Here is a 20,500-nt window from a genome sequence, read left to right as displayed (position 1 = left end):
GATTACAGGTGTAAGCCACCACACCCAGCCCATGCAATATACCTTTTTAACAAACCTGCACGTGTACCTTCGGACTCTAAAATAAAAACTGAAAAGAAAAAAAAAAACAAAATGGGAATCAACCCCTCAAACCCTACTGTTGCTTTATCCATTAAGTATGTGGAATATTCTAAATCCTTTGTTGTTACTTCAACAGTGTTCATAGCATCTTCACCAGGAGTAGAATTCATCTCAAAAAACTACTTATTTTGCTTGTCCAGAAGAAGCAATTCCATATCAATTAAAGTTTTCTCATGAGATGGCAGCAATTAGTCACATCTTCAGGCTCCACTTCTAGTTCTCTTGCTGTTTCTATCACATCTGCAGTTACTTCCTCCACCAGAGTCTTGAACCCCTCAAAGTCATCTATGAGAATTGGAATCAACTTCTCCCAAACTCCTGTTAATATTGATATTTTGACCTCCTCTCATGAATCATGAATATTCTTATGGCAGCTAGAATAGTAAATCTTCCCAGGTTTTCAATCTACTTCGCCCATATCCATCAGAGGAATCACTATCTATAGCAGCAATAGCCTTAAGACGTGTTTTTCTTAAATAATAGGACTTGAAAATTGAAATTACTCCTGATCCATGGGCTACAGAATGGATGTTGTGTTAGCAGGCATGAAAACATTAATCTCTTTGTACATCCTTATCAGAGGTCTTGGGTGACCAGGTGCACTGTCACTAAGCAGTAATATTTTGAAAGGACTGTTTTTCTCTGAGCAGTAGGTCTCCATATAGTGGGCTTAAAATATTCAGAAAACCATGTTGTATACAGATATGCTATCATCCAGGCTTTGTTGTTCTGTTTATAGAGTACAAGCAGAGTAGATTTAGCATAATTTTTAAGGGCCCTAGGATTTTGGAATGATAAGTGAGTATTGGCTTCAACTTACAGTCATTAACTGCATTATCCCCTAACAGGAGAGTCAGCCTGTCGTTTGAAGATTTGGAGTTAGGCATTGACTTCTCTCTAGCCATGAAAGTCCTAGACAGTGTCTTCTTCCAGTAGAAGGCTGTTTCATCTACATTGAAAATCTGTTGTTTAGTGCAGCCACCTTCATCACTTCGCTAGATCTTCTGGATAACTTGCTGCAGTATCAACATCAGGATGTGCTGTTTCACTTTGCACTTTTATGGAGATGGCTTTTCTGAAATCTCGTGAACTAACCTCTCCTTACTTCTGACTTTTCTTCTGAAGCTTCTTCATCTCTCTTGGCATTTAAAATTTTTAATTATATAGATATTTTTACTTCAGAATCAAATATAATTGGACCCTTTGAAAAGAAAATGCCTATGCCAGTAAACAGAGTCTCTAGAAGAGGAAAGTAAAATGGATTTCACTTCTTATATTCCTTTTGTTGCTCATTGTCATGTCACATTTTTAATTTATTTATTGTTTTTATGTTTAGTCTTTCATTTTCTTTTGCTTGTTCTCTCCCCAACATTTCTAATTTCATTCTCATTTTCTGTTTGAGAGAGGATATGTTTATAGAGAGATTATCTATCTATTAAGATGTTACCAGTTTCTTATTTTTACACTCTTTTTATTGGAGTCCCTTTTAATGTTGCTGAATTGTATCTTAATATAAAAAAGGTTTATGGTAGGCCATGCACAATGACTCATGCCTGTAGTCACAGCACTTTGGGAGGCCAAGGCAGGAGGATCACTTGAGGCCAGGAGTTAGAGACCAGCCTGGGCAACATAGCAAGACACCATCTCTACAAAAAATAAGAAAACAGTTAACTGGGCATGGTGGTGCACACATGTAGCCCTAGCTACTCGGGAGCCTGAGGCAGGAGGATCCCTTGAGCCCAGGAGTTCAAGAAGGCTGCAGTGAGCTGTGTTTGCACCATTGTACTCCAGCCTCGGCAACCAAGCAAGACTCTGGCTCAAAAAAAGGAGAGGAGGAGGAAAGAGGAGGAAGGAAGGAAGATTGTTGTGAATTTTTCCAAAGTATAATTTACATATAATTTTGTCAATTTGATATACAATTCAGTGAGTTTGGGTAAATGTTCAGAGTTTTATAACCACCACCACAATCATAACATAGAACATTTCCATCCCCTGAGAAATGTGCCTACTCGCAGTCTGTCTCCCTACCACCACTTGACCCTGGCAACCTCCAGTATGCATCCATATCTTTAGCATATACCTCAAAACTCTTCTGGCTCTCTACCCATTACCCAATTTCAAAGATACTTCCACGTGTTTAGGCATTTCTTGCAGCAGCACCTTATTCCTTGGTATCAAAATCTGTGTTAGTCAGCTGAGGCTGCTGTAACAAAATACTATAAACCAGGTGGTTTAAACAACAGAAATTTACTGTCTCACAGTTTTAGCGACTAGGAATTCCAAGATCAAGGTTCCAACCAAGTTATTTCCTGGTGAGGGCTCTCTTCCTGGCTTGTAGACTGCTGCTTTCTCGCTGTGTGCTCACATGACCTCTTATTTTCACACAGATAAAGATCTCTTTCTGGTGTCTCTTCTTACAAGGTAATTAATTACCTTTATTATCTCATTTAAACTCCATTATTTTCAAACACCCCTTTCTCCAAATACCATCTCATTAGGGGATAGGAGTTCAGTGTTTCGACCTGAGGAGGACACGAACATTGAGTATATAACAGTTGCTATGGATGAAAAGATAGAGTAAGACGTAGTCCTTGCCCTTAATGATCTCATAGTGGAATAGTTGAAATTTGAAGAGAGCTCATCTAAATAAAGACAAATGAGGAGGGTGCGCGCCCAAGATGGCCAAATAGGAACAGCTCCAGCCTCCAGCTCCCAGCGTGAGTGAGACAGAAGACGGGTGATTTCTGCATTTTCAACTGAGGTACCGGGTTCATCTCACTGGGGAGTGTTGGACAATTGGTGCTGGTCAGCTGCTGCAGCCCGACCAGCAAGAGCTGAAGCAGAGAGAGGCATCATCTCACCTGGGAAGCGCAAGGGGGAGGGGAATCCCTTTTCCTAGCCAAGGGAAACTGAGACACACAACACTTGAAAAATCGGGTAACTCCCACCCTAATACTGCGCTTTACCAAGGGTCTTAGCAAATGGCACAGCAGGAGATTATATCCCACACCTGGCCCAGAGGGTCCCACGCCCACGGAGCCTCCCTCATTGCTAGTACAGCAATCTGAGATCTAACTGCAAGGCAGCAGCGAGGCTAGGGGAGGGGCGCCCACCATTGCTAAGGCTTAAGTGGGTAAACAAAGCCATCGGGAAGCTCGAATTGGGTGGAGCCCACCGCAGCTCAAGGAGGCCAGCCTGCCTCTGTAGACTCCTCCGCTGGGGACAGGGCATAACTAAACAAAAAGCAGGAGAAACCTCGGCAGAGGTAAATGCCCATCTGATAGCTTTGAAGAGAGCAGTGGATCTCCCAGCACAGAGGTTGAGATCTGAGAACAGACAGACTGCCTGCTCAAGTGGGTCCCTGACCCCTGAGTAGCCTAACTGGGAGACATCCCCCACTAGGTGCAGACCGACACCTCACACCTCACACGGCGGGGTACACCCCTGAGATGAAGCTTTCAGAGCAAGAATCAGACAGCAACACTCGATATTCAGCAATATTCTATCTTCTGCAATCCCATTACTGGGTATATACCCAAAGGATTATAAGTCATGCTGCTAGAAAAACACATGCACACGTATGTTTATTGCGGCACTATTCACAATAGCAAAGACTTGGAATCAACCCAAATGTCCATCAGTGACAGACTGGATAAAGAAAATGTGGCACATATACACCATGGAATACTATGCAGCCATAAAAAAGGATGAGTTCATGTCCTTTGTAGGGACATGGATGCAGCTGGAAACCATCATTCTCAGCAAACTATCACAAGAGCAGAAAACCAAATACCGCATATTCTCACTCATAGGTTGAGATCAATGAGATCACTTGAACACAGGAAGGGGAACATCACACACTGGGTCCTATTGTGGGGCGGGTGTAGGGGGTAGGGATAGCATTAGGAGATATACCTAATGTAAATGACAAGTTAATGGGTGCAGCACACCAACCTGGCACATGTATGCATATGTAACAAACCTGCACGTTGTGTACATGTACCCTAGAACTTAAAGTATAATAATAAAAAAAAAGAAAGACAAATGAGTTATTTTTTTGTATAGACTGTTTTGAAAAGTTGAGACTTCTAAAATCCCATTCTAGAAATAATGCTGAGAATGCTAGTAACATAAGAAGTCATGTGCTTTTTGTGGTGTTGAATTTTATAGTGTATGCAATATGCCCCTTGAGTTTGCAAAGGAGAAATATCAAAGTTAATGGATGGAGGTAAGCAGGCTGGAGAGGTTGCTATTTTCTCTATGTGATTTCTTTCCTGTAGTGTTACAACTCCTGCTTCAGAGAAGGTCTCTTGGGTTGGATATTCATCATCAAATACAGATATTCCCAAATGGACTCTCTTTGCCCCAAACACCAATTGTTCTTCCAGTCTGATGGTTTTAAAAATATACTACTTCATGGAAAAAGAAATATTTAAACCACTTTTCCTTAGAAGAAATTTAGTATACTTTTTGAGACTTGATAACTTACTCAATACTGTGAAATAAAAGGTCTTTTTCTAAAGGATCTAATATTAGTAGTAGGTGTTCCTTTTAATATTAATATAAAAGTAAGTTTGGGGTTGGTGGGGTATACATAGACCACTATCAGTTTATTCTTGTGGCATTTATTTGACTTCTTATTTCTGTACTGCCTTTTCCTTCCCATTTTTGTGTCTATTACTATCCTTGCACACAATACGAAGGTTCACCTCTCATATAATACCATAAACACACACACATTCTCACACTGTCTCTCACACATGCTCTTTCTCGTTCTCTCTCTTGCTCTTTCTCTTTCCCTATATCACTTTTTTCTTTGTTTGTTTTTGAGACAGGATCTCACTCTGTCACCCAGGCTGGAGTGCAGTGGTACAATCTTGGCTCACTGCAGCCCCTGCCTCCAGGGCTCAAGAGATCTTCCCACCTTAGCCTCCCAAGTAGCTGCGACTATAGTTGAGCGCCACCACCCCTAGTTAATTTTTGTATTAATATTTTTTGTAGAGATGAGGTTTTACCATGTTGCCAAGGCTGGTCTATCACTTTCTTTATTTTCCCTTTCAGTATATTTAATTCTTCTTCCCTAGTTAAGTCAGTATTAAGTGTGTACATTAGGACAATTTCTTATTCAGTCAAATATTACAATATTTGACAGTCTATATTTCTCCTTTGTTATATACCTGTTGTTTTTTCTAGAAGTAACAATTGCCTCATTTTTTATCTGTATGAATTATGAATTCATCCCAAAACTTTCCACTAAAGTTTTCAAACTCCTCTTTAATGTATGTAAGTATGAAACCCTTGGAATCCTCCATACTCCAACTCCAAATGGATAGCTTGCTTCCGAGGTTGTCTACACAGCTGTTATTCTGGCACTTTCCTTTATCATTCTAGCAACTGCCTTGACCTTGCTTCTGTGTAAGATGCCTTGTTTCCTGGATCTCTGGTGTTTTTTTTTGAGGCTCCATCTCAAAAAAAAAAAAAAGAAAAGAAGAAAAAGGGGAGGGATAAGGCCATGTTAGACATATTTCTAAGATATACAAACGGCCAACCCAGCAAATGAAGTTATGCTCAGCATCATTGTCATTAGGGAAATGCAAATCCAAACCACACGGAGATACCACTTCATCCCCACTAGGGTAGCTATTTAGAAATAATAATAATAACAATTGGTTGCTCAGAATATATAATAAATGGAACCCACTTACATTGTTGGTCAGAATGTAAAATGGTGCAGCCACTGTGGAAAACATTTTGGCAGTTCCTCAAATAGTTAAAAATGGAGTTACCCTGTGACTCAGGAATTCCTCTCCTAGGTATATACCAAAGAGAATGGAAACATGTTCACACAAAAGTTTATGTGTGAATATTTATAGCAGCATTAGCCATAATAACTGAAGAATAGAAATGATCCATGTACGTCAGGTGATGAGTAGTTAAACAATGTGGTACATACATACAATGAATAGTATTCGACCACAGAAAAGAGTGAAATACTGGTGCAACATAGTTGAACATTGAAGACATTAGTCTAAGTGAAGGAAGCCAGACACAAAAGGTCACATATTGTATGGTTCCATTTATAGGAAATGTCCAGAACAACTAATCCATAAAGACAAGATTAGTGGTTGCCAGGGGCAGGGGAGAAGGGGAATGTGGAGTGATTTTAAAATGGGTGTGCAGTTTTTTGGGGGACTGATGAAGGTAGATAGTGGTGATGGTTACACAACTCTGAATTACTAAAAATTACCAAATTTTGTACTTAAAATGATGTTTTTATGTTATGTGAATTTTATTTCACTTTAAAAAATATATAAAGGGTTGGGGACGGTGGCTCACGCCTGTAATCCAGCACTTTGGGAGGCCAAGGCAGGCAGATTGCTTGAGCTCAGGAGTTCGACACCAGCCTGGGCAAACATGGTGAAATCTGGTCTCTACAAAAAATACAAAAATTAGCCAGGTATGGTGGCATGCGCCTGTAGTCCCATCTACTCAGGAGGCTGAGGTGGGAGGATCCCTTGAGCCCAGAAGTATATATACATACACACACACACGCGCATATATATAAGTGTATATAATGTATATATGTATGTATATTTAAGAAATCTTATAACCTATATATGTGTATATAAGAAACCATATATATATGTATGCATATATAAGAAACCTTATAACCTTTATATAGGCATTAATTGAAAAAGTGTATTTTCTGTACATCTTTTGAACATTCTCATCTTTAAGAAAATGAGTGCCTTATCAGTATTAAACTTGGAATCATTACAATTTTCATGATACATTAAAAGTGTTTAACATGGTAAAACGTCTATTATGGGAATAGATACATATTTAATAAGATAAATCAGGAAATGCTTACCTATATTTTATAGTCTCATCTTGTTTAGATAAGTTAAACATATTAATGAGTCTCTAGTATTTTAGGATTATTTCTCTAATATTGTACACATTAATGTAAGAGCATTTCTTAGAATCGGACTATTTTCCACAATAAGAGGACAATGTGATATAAATTATTTTTCAAATGTTTTTATTATTGAGTTGTGAGTAACCATTGTTACAGCTATTGCCAGGTGTCCCTGGGGTTGAAAAAGATGTTAATCCAAATACATTATACTAAATTTATTGCCCAATATTGACAATACAAAATGTGTGGCTCTGAGGACAATTGTTTGACTGACTTCTCATGATCTAACATTTGTAGGATTCCTAATATGTAGGAAACATCATTCTCTGTATTTTACATTTTTAACTTATTTACTCCTTACAACAACCCATTGAAGTGAATCATACTTTGTTGTTGCTGCTGCTGCTGTTGTTGCTGTTGTTGTTGTTGTTGTTGAGACAGGGTTTTGCTTTGTCACCCAGGCTAGAGTACAGTGGCATGATTTTTGCTCACTGTAGCCTCAACCTCCTGGGCTCAAGCGATCCTCCCATCTCAGCCCCCTAAGTAGTTGGCACTACAGGCATGTGCCACCGCACCCAGCTAATTTTTTTGTATTTTTTGTAGAGATGTGTTGCCCAAACTGGTCTCAAACTCCTGAACTCAAGTGATCCACCCATCTTGGCCTCCCAAAGTGCTAGGATTTTAGGTGTGCGCCACTGCGTGCAGCCAGAAGTAAATACTATTACCTCCATTTTTTAGATGATAAATGGAGACATAGAGAGGTCATGTGGTAACACAGATACTGCTACTAGTGCAAAGTCAAGATTTGAACTGGACATTCTAGTTGCCGAATTCAAACTCATAACCACTATGCTGTATTACACTAAACTCCCTCACAAATACGTATTTCCATTGGAAAATGAAGTCACTTTATATTGTAAGATACTAATGCTTAGCTAGGAATGATGGATTCACAGCTTAAATGATATAACTAGTTTCTAATACCAGCATTAATTAAAATGTGGGTTCACTTTGAGGCCTTTTAGAAGGTAAGTAAAATATATCATATTAATAGGTAATGTGTTTTGAGCTGATTTGTTGACATGATTCTAAGCATAAGTAAATTTGATCTTGAAAAGTAGAAGTTGCAATTTAGACTAAAATATAACATAGCACAGATTATATTTACTAATCCAATGACACCACATTATCTTTATGATTCTAATAGAAAATAAAACAAAATTATTGTATGTGCTTTCCTTCTTCAAGAAACTTAAATACAGTTTTCTTTGAATTCTTTCTATAGTACCGCTTAACAAAAATGTTTTCTAGTTTTTTATGTTTTTTATAGTTACGAAGTTGGTCACCTTCCAAAATTAATAAATTGGAACTTATCGTCTCTTCATTTAATGAGAGATTATTGTTAAAGAAGAGACATAAGCTTGCAGGTGCAAAACTGGCATTTGATATAGGTAAAATAAATGTCATTATTCTTAGTTGTTACTTCACCCATTATTTTAGTGAATGGCTTTTTTGAATTCTAAAATTACAAACCAGTAAGCAGATTGTGCAAATGTTTTATTTTTACCTTGTGGCCAACATAATAATAATTATATGTAATACATAAGTACTAACTCCAGACTTTGCTTTAAGCATATACATTTTGAGAAATGAATATAACCTCTTGTTAGAATAGCAGTTGATTTTTTTGAGTATAGAAATTTGGATATTTTCTTTAAATTTTATTGCTAAAAAATTAAACTTAATGTTTGTATTATACTTGTTTTCTCTGTTTTAGAAATGTCTATATTTTTATGAATTTGTATTTAAATCAATGTTAGTCATCAATTTTCAATTCAATACATTGGAAATTTCTAGTGTTGCTAACATTATGATTTAAGAAAATTGTCGTATTTTACCACAGAATGTCAATTATATGTCATTCTGTTTTCTTAGGAACTTCCAGCACCATTACTTGATGATAATAGTAAGAAGGAATTTGATGAAGATGTGTATAATCATAAAACACCAGAATCTAATATTAAGATGAAAATAGCTTGGCGTTACCAGTTATTACCCAAGATGGAGGCAAGTAAAACTACAAATTCTTTCTAAAATTTGCAAATGCATTTGTTTTCATCTTACAGAATCTCTCGTGGTATGCCTATATGTGTATTTGTTTATTTAAAGAATTAGCTGTTTCATTTGTAGAGTATTTGGTCAAGATGATATATTTCTTACAAGTAAAATTATGGTAACTTGTTTTTTTTACCAAAATAGATTGTTTCATCTCTTCCATAATACCCATATAGAATGCTTTATTCTAGGGTTGCAAGACAGAGTAAGTGAACTAATGAAGCCATTTCTATCCAGTATGGTTACCTATAAATGTTCAATGTAAGTGATGGTTCTTTGGAATTACTATTTTTATCCTTAAACATTTTCAATCGTTGTATTTTCAGACTCATCTGTCTGGTAATGTCATCTATTCAGAACAGACAGAATAGGTAAGAAATGAAGGAAAAATTTCTGAGAAGTCAAAACAAATGCCAATAAATCTGTCCAGTAACTCATGAACTCTGTTCCTGGTGATGGCATGGTTCATTTATTAGCTTCCTTATTTGATTGTTCACTTCATTCACTTTTCGGATGACATTATTTAACATCTATCAGATATTACCGTACTAGTAGAAAAGTTAAAGAAGAGACATAAGCTTGCGTAATCTGAATAAAACATAGTTTCCTTAGTCCATCCATCTCTAGTCTTCCATATTGACATCAGTGTTATCTTTCCCAAGGATAGAAATATGTGTGTGATACTCTTTAACGTCAAATGCCTCATTTGGTTTCCTATTTTCACTACCCCCTTCTAAATAAATAGCAGACTGTAGTACCCTCTAATACCCTCCTGCCAAACTCAGACACAGCCTTAGAATTCTTCTCTACAGGAATGTTCTGGGTAGCCACTACCAAGTTAGTATATGAGATGAAACCTGTTTGCTATTATAAGCTTTCAATATGAAATACAAATTTAAGATTGTATAGAAAATCTGTACAACCTAATCCAAGTCTACCTTTTTAGCCTCTTCCTCCTGTGTATATAAAACACTACATTCAACTATCCTATGAGAATTGCTCCTTATAAATTGCTTGTATTTCTTTTAGTAATGCTTTTTTCACTTTCTTACTCACCAATGCATCCTTCTCCAAGTTCAAATGTTACTACCTCTTATGGCTTTCTGTACATAATTATCTACTTTCTTTTTTTTCCCTGTAACACTTCATATATTTTAAAATACGTCTTTCTCTGGGTCTGGCGCGGTGGCTCACACCTATAATCCCAGCACTTTGGGAGGCTGAGGTGGGTGGATCACGAGGTCAGGAGTTCAACACCAGCCTAGCCAAGATGGTGAAACTCCGTTTCTACTAAAAATACACAAAACTTAGCTGGGTGTGGTGGCGGGCGCCTATAATACCAGCTACTCGGGAGGCTGAGGCAGAGAATTGCTTGAACCCAGGAGGCAGAGGTTGCAGTGAGCCAAGATCGTGCCATTGCACTCTAGCCTGGGCGACAGAGCAAGACTTCGTCTCAAAAAAGAAAAAAAAAAAATACATCTTTCTCATTGTTTTATACTTAATTGGTAGTGTAACTCTCTCCTCCACCAGACAGAAAATTTTCTGCAAGGCAGAGTGCTTGTTTTATTTCCTCTTGTACCTCCAGCACTTTTACTAATGTTATTTTAGTCAATAATAATGATAAATGTATTTATTCATTTAGTCAGCAAATACTAAGCTAAGCATCATCTGTGTACCAGATATAAAGCATGTTATAATAGGTGCATATTAAGCAATGACATGTTATTCTAATTTAAGTGTGGAAACTATTTGAATAATAATTTTATGCTGTGATTTAAATGACTGTGAACAAACTACAAATTTAAGGGAGAATATTTGCAACTCAAATTATAAAACAAGGACAAATTTTACTTACATACAAATAACTTTTAAAATGAATAAGGAAAAATTCTACAACTGATTTTTTTTTAATGGTCAAAAATATGAAAAGAAAATTTAAGTGACTCTTAAACATACAAAACGTATGCCCAATTTCAGTTTTAATGAGAGAAATTCAAATGAAAACTACACTGTCCTGCTATTTTTCTCTTATCAAATTGACAATGATCTAACTTGGTAAGACACTGTATTAGCAAGGGTGGGGGAAGCTGGTACTCATATTTTGCTGGTGAAAATGTAAAAAGGTACAACTTCTGTAGAGAGTATTTTGGTAGTAACATTCATGATTACAAAAACATATATTCTTTGATTCTTTTGGAAATTTACATCATTAATATATTTACTAAAATGTAAAAGTGAATATACATGAGCTATTCTTGCAGCATATTTTTTTAATAGCAAGAGATTGAAAATAGCCTAAATGTCTATCAGTAAGCAACTAGCTAAGTAAATTATGGTGTGTCTGAACAGTAAAATACTATACATTTGTATTAAAAAATAGAAGGAAGCTCTGTGTAATCAGAAGTTGTTACAGGTATAGCCTAGTTTGGATGTGAACGAGAACTGGGTGCAGGCGGCCAGAATAGATGTTAGTCTGTTTAGGAAAATATGAGTTAAGTGATAGAGATCAAAACAAACTAGAAATAGAGGACTAGCACTTGAGAACCCTAATGGCAAAGAACTTCATGTCTTTGACTCTGGCAGATTTATTCAAGTGACTGGGCTTAATTGTGACTGTATTCTAATTTTTCTACTGCTGTGTCCTGAAAGAGTCAGTAATGAACCTAAACTCTAAGTTTAGAGACTGGAGTACAGTGGCATGATCTCAGTTCACTGTAACCTCCATCTCCCACATTCAAGTGATTCTCCTGCCTCAGCCACCCGAGTAGCTGGGACTATAGGCGCCCACCACCACATCTGGCTAGTTTTTGTATTTTTCGTAGAGACGGGGTTTCATCATGTTGGCTGGTCTCAAACTCCTGACCTTAGGTGGTCTGCCTGCCTTGACTTCCCGAAGTGCTGCGATTACAGGTGCGAGCCACTGCACCCAGCTGGTTTTGGTCTTTTCATTGGCAATTAACATTCTCAAGTGAAATTGTTGTCAAAAATGCAAGTAACTAAAGCTTTAAGCCTTTTTTCTCCTTTTTTTGTTTTTTGAGACAGAGTCTAACTCTGTCACCCAGGCTCAAGTACAGTGGCACGATCTCGGCTCACTGCAGCCTCCACCTCCTGGGTTCAAGCAATTCTCCTGCCTCAGCCTGCCAAGTAGCTGGGATTACAGATGCGCACCACCACACCCAGCTAATTTGTGTACTTTTTAGTAGAGATGGGGTTTCACCGTGTTGGCAAGGCTGGTCTTGAACTCCTGACCTTGTGATCCAACCATCTCAGCCTCCCAAAGTGTTGGGATTACAGGTGTGAGCCACCGTACCTGGCCAGCCTTTTCTCTTATTGCTATTATGAAAGCTATATAGAGTTTGGGTAAAAATCATTTGTTTCTTTAAAAATGCATTGTTTTTTATAAATTTGAATCATAGATACTATCCTTGCCCCAGTGAGTAGTGCTAATTTCATTCCTCCTTTTAGAGTCTGGTGTACCTGCCATTAGCTTTGTTATCTATTAATTAAGGTTGCATATTAACAAATAAACTTAGTACAGTTTTTCTTTTTTTCTTTTCTTTTTTTCTTTTTTTTTTTTTTTTTTTTGAAATAGGATCTTACTGTGTAGCCCAGGCTACAGTGCAGTGGTGCAATTATGACTCACTGAAACCTTGACCTGCCAGGTTCACGTGATCTTCCCACCTCAGCCTCACAAGTATCTGGGACCACAAGTGCATGCCACAGCACCATGTCTCTATTTTTGTAGAGACAGGGTCTCACTATGTTGCCCAGGCTAGTCTCAATCTCCTGCTTTCAAGCAATCCTCTCACCTTGGCCTCCTGAAGTGCTGGGATTACAAACATGAGCCACTGAATTCGGCCCTAGTGCTCAGTTTTCAAGGTTTAAAGCTTGAATGTTTTGAAAATTGTTCTCTTCTTACGATGATCTTATCCAGATTATTTATTTTTTCATTTTCTTAGGTCTCTACTAAAAGATTAGTTTATCAGAAGTGACTGCCTTTGTCACTGTAGATGAAATAAAACCACTCTCTGTCATCTTCTTTTGCTGCTTTACTTTTCTTAAAGGCACTTATCATTAAATGATGATAATATATATCTAATTTATTATCCTCTATCTCCTACTAGAATGTGAGCTCAGTGGGAGAAAGGGACTTTGACCGTTTTGTTTTACTGACATTTAGTAGGTGCTCAGTAATTATTTGTTGGATGCATGAATGAATGAATTATATAGTATGTAGATTAAATATTAAACTGAGCTAAGACACATTAATCAATATAGACAAAATGATAGCTTATTTTGAATATGCAGTCAATGGTCATGCTTATGTTTACTTGTATTTACAGTGAGTTCTGTCCACTTTAGAAAATAGAATCACCTTCTGGCTTCTTTGCTTTTCTTTGAAATGTCACTAGCATGTATATTTGCCTGTTAAGGTAATTTTATATATGATGATTTGCCAAGACTGATAGGCTTTGATGATCACTCATCATTATCTACTTTATAAATCTAGGCTTTACTTTGCCTTTCTCATTTTAACACACACACACACACACACACACACACACACACACACACACACACACACACACACACACACACACACCCCTGGCTGTATTAGTTCATTCTCACTGAGACTGGGTAATTTATAAACAAACAAAAGAGGTTTAATTGTCTCACAGTTTCACATGGCTGTGGAGACCTCGGGAAACTTACAATCATGGCAGACGGTGAAGGGGAAGCAAGGCACATCTCACATGGCAGCAGGAGAGAAAGCACAGGGGAAGCTGCTACTGTTAAACCACCAGATCTCCTGAGAACTCTCTCACTATCAGGAGAACAGCATGGGGGAAACCACCCCCATGATCTAATCACCTCCCACCAGGGTCCTTCCTCAACGTTTGGGGGTTACAATTCGAGTTGAGATTTGGGTGGGGACACAGAACCAAACCATATCACTGGGTTTTCTGAGATCAGATGAGATTGGGCACATTCAGGGTGGTTTGACCATAGACTTCACTGTTTTCTTTATTTTACTTGGGACAAAATGCAGTTAACATAATTGTGGCTTAAGATTAAATAAATAGTTCAAAACTAGGAGTGTTGATTATCAGAGATGCCTTTTAAAATAAGTTGTCACCAGGTCCTAAGGGTGTGGCCATATTACCACTTACTAATGCAAAAGAGGACAAGAATATATACACCTAGATCAGTAACAATAGTTCAGTAAAGCATAAAGCAGTGCTTCATTTAAATGGAAGAGTGTATAGTTTTAAAAAGCCCTCTTTCCTTCAACATGTGATTTTAATTCTCTCTCTAAGGTAGATATGCCTTCTTCTCCACTGTCTTATAATCATCAACCACTATTCCTGACACTCCATGAATTGTTAGCCAACAGTATATTCTGAGACTTAATTTTCTCAGTATTGCAGAGCTTTAATACTATGAGCTACAATGACTCCAGCAATTCATTGCAGTGTGTTAAGTCTTTATTATATTAAATTCTCAGGAAACATTGACTTTCTGTCTTAATGGTTTAGCTGCAACAGTCCTGTGGTAGATGTGTACAGGTATAGATGACCAACAAATACCATTTTTTCAATAAGTCAATGTAATTACAAAACACAGTGACAGATCTTCTCATTCTCTAGTGAATCATGACACAATAATAATAATGAATAACAGTTACATACAATTCATAATTTACAGAATATTCATTGCTAGTATTACATTAGAGTCTCACAACAGCCTCGTAAAATAATTATTAGCTCCAGTTTCTAGTGATTAAACTAAGGATCGAAGTGTTTTAAAAACTGGATTCTTGCTGTCTGGTATGCTATACTGAGAAATAAGAAATAATAACGGGAAGAAAATGTCATATTTAGATTTTTTTGGTGCAGCTTTTCTTTGAAAGTTTAGTTTCTTTGTAACATACTAGAAGTAGAGTATGGTATTGTTTTTTACCATTTTCCTCCTGTACCCCCATCAAAGTTCATTTTCTTTTAGCATCATAAAATTTACTGAACCATTTCATTTTACACACTTCCACAGATGACAAAGTCAAAAGGCAGTTTATGAATGTGAATTAGAAGTTTTCATAATGTAAAACTAAAGCAACATGTTCTTACCTAATAAGCTGACTAGTTATTGATAATAGTTTGATATTTTAAATTTATCCATTTTTATTGAGTTGATGACAGTTTTTTGTAGATGATAATAATTATTTTATTTACAACATGTAGTTATCTTTTTTAGAGGAAATGTCTAAGTCTTTGTTTTATAATTCTAGGCCTCAAAAGATTTCAGTGTTTCAAAATCTGGTTATATGTTAATGTTGTATGTCTTGAGCAGAAAAATTTGGGAAATTGTTTTTTCCTGTAAGAATAGATTTTTATTTTCATTTTTAATTGGAATTTTAAAATTCTTCATCAGCAATAAAATTTTCATGGCTACCTTATGAATATTTTAGCTACTATATCTAATTTTAATTTCTAAATAAATTAATAATTATAATGAGTAAAGCTTCCAATTTTATTTTTACATTTTAATGAATTATTTGTGTTCTATATGTAAACTGTCTCAGCATGAAATCAATTTTCTGCCTTGATTCATTCCAAATCTGTGATTTCTATCACATTACTATTGTAATTAGAAACATTAATAGAGACGGCAACTTAAAAAGCATACTTTGCTTTTTGGCAATTTAGCATATTTCTCTGAGTGCATAAGACTTCAAGAACTTTCAGTCCACTAATAAATTTATTAACTCAAACTTAAAAGAAATGAAAAGTCTCTTTCTTTCTCTCTCCCCATGGCCAGTCTGCTAAAATAGATTATTCATGCTTATTTGATTCAGGTAGGCTTTTGCAAGCTTCCCTACTAGGCCTGGGAATGTGGTACATTGAGGCCTTTTCAGAGGCTTCTGACATAGACCAAGCTTTTATTGCATGGTGTTTTATTATAGCCAAATCCTAGTCTCCACCCAGTTTGTAGGCACTCTGCTTATTCTTTTGAATCAGGAAAGGTTATCACCTACCTTAATCCATGCAGCAGCATGGATTAAGGACACCAGTGTGCCCCAGGATTCTCAAAGAGGATCCTGGAAACTTCTGGGTTTTTCTTTTTTGCTGTCTTTACTAAATTCTGTTGGGCCTTAGGGGGATTTGCATCTGAAATGGGCAACCTGGTGTTTTTCTCAATGAAGACATCAGATCAAAGTTCAGTTAGTCAAGGCCTTTCTAAAACATTAAGGGGGCTTGGACTTACACAATAAAAAGATGAGCTCTAGCAGAGATTGCAGTAAAAACATTCTGAACTATAATCCGGATAAAGAATAGATTATAGGCCAAAGAACAGACCTTGTTTAAATTGCTTTAGACTAATAACTTTACATTTTAAAAGTTTGCACCCTAGTTTTAAGAAACATTTTAATATTATATATTTTATTTATCCATAGTTTCATGGTAAATGGATAAATTATGTTTTGGGAACAAGAATTCTGTACATATTGGTTTGAAAAGATTAGATTGAAGCAAATTGATAGCATCTCTTTCATTAATGAAAGTAAGTAGTACCTTATGGAGGGATGAACAGTCATTTCATTTAAAAAATAAATGTTGAACCTACAGACTCTGAATCTGAAAAAAGTGTTTCTATTAGACTTTAAAAGTTTTATTTCTTATTACTGTATAATTTCATGTTTGTAGGCATTTAGTTTAAGAATATGAACCCTTGAAATCTTAAATGCAAATATCTAGTGTCAAGCAAATATGTCTTTCTTATCTAAATTAAAAAGTTGTCACTTAGATAAGTATCTACTATGTATAGTTCTTCAATTTCTGTAGTGATTATCTAGTTTTGTTGAATAGTCTGAAACTTATATGTTTCAGGACAGTGGAAATTATGTAAGAGTAGATCTGGAATCTTTTATTAGAAAGTATTGCCAAGTGGAATTTGTTAATAATTCAATTTTGGATAGTGGTATATATATATTTTCAATGTGTTGAATGAAAGAAATTAGCTCAAAGTCCATTCAAAGCAACCTAATAATAATGTTATGTTAGTAGACTTTGCTATCCCATATAAATCAATTCAGTGTCATATAAATTAGAGTTTCTTATAAGAAAGATAATTTGTTGGAGAAATTGTTAGTAGAGAACACAAAAGAGGAATTATCAATGAACCAATGATTATGCCAGGTTCTGATTGATCTAATGTAGGTCATATACATTCTTCAACTTTATCGTGCCTTGTTCCTGTTTGGAGTATTGTAGTACATTTTATCCTATAAGCTTAATTTCAATTTGTAAGAAATGTTTAATATACATGTATATTGTCTTATGTGAGAATTCAGTTTTAAAATGATACTCAGTTTAATATATTTAAATAGCTAGCTTCTTTTGGACCTCTTACCAGTGAATTAATTGAGTTTAAGTTTTCATTTAGTTCTTGGCAACTGCATATTTAATTTGTCATTAAAACCTAGAATCTTAAATATTAATTGAGAATTATGTATATTAAGTTTTAAACTTAGAAAGGTATACAGTATAATAAAAAAAACCAAAGAGGTTTTTAAATTCTTGTCAAATTTAGGGAACCACTAGAAGTGAAGAAACGTGAAAGATAAAAAGGTTGATTTGTAACTATAAATGGTTTAAAATAATAAAGGTTGTTGTATGCTTCTTTGAAATTTACTTAGTGTATGTATATCAGTTCTTCCTTATTAACTTAAAATTCATAAGTATGTCATTGTTTTGCTGGATGTAGGACAAATAAATTATAGCTTAAAAATAATTGTTTAACAGCCACTATGGGTTTTATTTTAGCAGATTGGACCAGTATCATCACGATTTGGTCACTATTATGATGCATCAAAAAGAATACCACAAGAACTAATTGAGGCTTCAAACTGGCATGGATTTTTTCTTCCAGAGAAAATATCTTCAACTCTCAAAGTAGAACCCTGGTAAGTTAATGACCAATTTAATAACAAAGTCTGATTTCAAATTTTAGTTGAATGCACTTTTGCCACATTTTTGAAAGAATACACATCTAAGGGTAAATATAATAATAAATACTAGTTTTCTATATAATTTGTAACTTCAAGTCTATATATTTTTCATAGTATTTCATTACTGTGACTTTCTTTTTTCTTTGGTCCTATAACTGCTGGAACCACTATTTCTCTAATTTGCAACTTGAAAAGTCAGGACAACAAATTTATAATAAGTGCTGGTTTTCAAGAAGTGTAGAACAGTTCTAAACCAGAGTCTTTCAGCTTTAAATGCAAATAGACACCTAATAAATATGTATTGATAATAATAGCAATGAAAATGATACAAACTAGTATCATTTGCTTAATTTAATTTTTTGGCATAAACTTTTTCAGAGAGTAAACAAGTATGTACTTTACAATATTTTATTTATGAAGGCTTTCTATTTCTGGCTCTGCTGTAAATAAGACAATCTGTATAATTTTAAGTGAGTTAGAATTTAGAGTTTTGGTTTTAAGTATCAAAACAACCCAGCATGTTTATACTGCCATTATGTTATTAAGACAAAATGAAAATTACAGGACTTGACATTGAATAATATATGTTATAAAGTGTTAAGAATATTTAATTTCAATTTTTATTGCAGTAAATTATGGAACAGATTGTCATTTATATTTTCTTAAGCACTTGTAAAACCATTTTCAAAATTAGATGAACTATTAAATGAAGATTTGATAGCAAGGCATTGTGAACCAAAATGACTTAAAATTTATAGTCTCTGTTCTAAAAATAATACCTGAGAATTTAGTAGAGACTATTGTACTCATTCTTATTAAACATTTCCAAAAAATATTCACTTTATTATGGAGTTCTCCAATCTATGGATAGAGACTTAGCAAAAGTGGTGCTTTGATGTTGTTTTAGCATTTATAACTACCATTAATGTATTACTGCTATGTGTCAGCCACTCTGTTAGGCACTTTACATTTGTTATCTTCTGTAATCCTTATATTAACCCTATACAGGGTTATGTAGTATTAATATGCAGAAGTATGTAGTCCCATTTTCTAGAAGATAACTGAAATTCACAGAATTGATTTATCTGAGTTTAATTATTAAGTGATAGAACCAAGCTTAATCTGTCAGATTTATCTTTCTTTTTTGCTTCACTGCTTCAGAAGATTTTGGTGTCTTTCACCTTTACCTTCCTATGTCATGCAGTAATGAGCACTGATAAAGGAATTTTTAAAATCTGGTTTCTGATATTGAGTTCATCCTACCCTTAACCTTGGGCAGATCACCTAAAATCAGTGAAAATTAATATCTTCATGTGAAAAATTGGAGGTGGGGAGAAGAGGAAATACCACCTGCTTTACTACCTCACTAATTTTTTGTTAAGTTTGAATGATTATATTGATTTTTCTATTTCCCAGTTTTTGCCACACATTGAGTCAAACATGCATTTACGTACAAGCTTGTGAAATAAGTCAGGATAATTTTCCCTTAATTTCTCAAATAGTAGTAAAGAGTGGAACCCAGGTTCCAAGTAAATTCTCCCTGATCAAATATCTGTATTGCTATACTGTCTCCATTAACAGAGTGCTTAGGAAAATAAATGTAAAATGTATATTATGTTTGATGTATTTCAATGAAAAATAATACGGTGTTACTTTTGTGATTTAAAAAAAATATATTTTAAGGACGATGCTTTTTTTACACCAGCAAGTACAGTGTTATTCTTCATTTATTCAACAGCTGGGGTAAGGAGGGGATTAGCATGTGTCAAATATCTTTTCCAAGTCAGGTGCTCTCCCAGACATTTGACTATGGGATAACTCATTAAATTTTGCCAATAACCCTCCAAGAGAATGTTAACCCCATTTTATAAGGAATTTCAGGTTAGAGTTGCTAAGTAACTCTCCTACCGTTGCAGGCTGTCAGTGACTGAGCTAACACCCAAACTCAAGTTTCTAAAACCTCTGCTCTTTTTTTTTGTACCATGCTGCCTCCATTTACTGAGGCAGTAAATGTACACCCACCAACCTAGGTGCCAAAAAAATTACTCCTTAATCAGCTGTGAGGATATAATCCTATAGTCATTAAAATACATATTTTCTGAGTGTTTTGTAAGAACTAGCAGTTTTGCGCAGAATAGGAAAATTTATAGATTTTAATTATCAAGTCAGTATTTCATTTCATAGAGTTAACTGATAATTCATTTATTTCATATTAAACTTAAATGCTTAATTAAATGTAATTAAACTTTAAACATGTAATTAAATTAATTTTCAAAATGGGTACTTTACCATGTGAGATTTATTTTAATTTATGAAAAGCATGTGCTCATTTCACTAAA

General features: G+C 35.3%; 1 protein-coding gene across 3 annotated transcripts in view; it reads left to right on the top strand.

Annotated features, from left to right (window-relative positions):
- Window positions 1–20,500, top strand: part of ELP4 (elongator acetyltransferase complex subunit 4) — a 253,060-nt gene that overhangs the window by 61,065 nt on the left and 171,495 nt on the right. For 2 of the 3 annotated variants that reach the window (XM_050759052.1, XM_050759054.1), the window contains exons 4-5: window positions 8,975–9,106; window positions 17,977–18,116. In XM_050759052.1, coding sequence (XP_050615009.1) covers window positions 8,975–9,106; window positions 17,977–18,116 — 272 coding nt within the window. The remainder of the gene's footprint in view (window positions 1–8,974; window positions 9,107–17,976; window positions 18,117–20,500) is intronic. The other variant, XM_050759053.1, reaches the window with a different exon arrangement.

The sequence above is a fragment of the Macaca thibetana genome, chromosome 14 (genome assembly GCF_024542745.1).
Source record: "Macaca thibetana thibetana isolate TM-01 chromosome 14, ASM2454274v1, whole genome shotgun sequence".
Taxonomy (NCBI): Eukaryota; Metazoa; Chordata; class Mammalia; order Primates; family Cercopithecidae; genus Macaca; species Macaca thibetana.
Note: the sequence above shows the minus strand (reverse complement) of the source record. Positions and strands in the feature narration are given on the sequence as shown.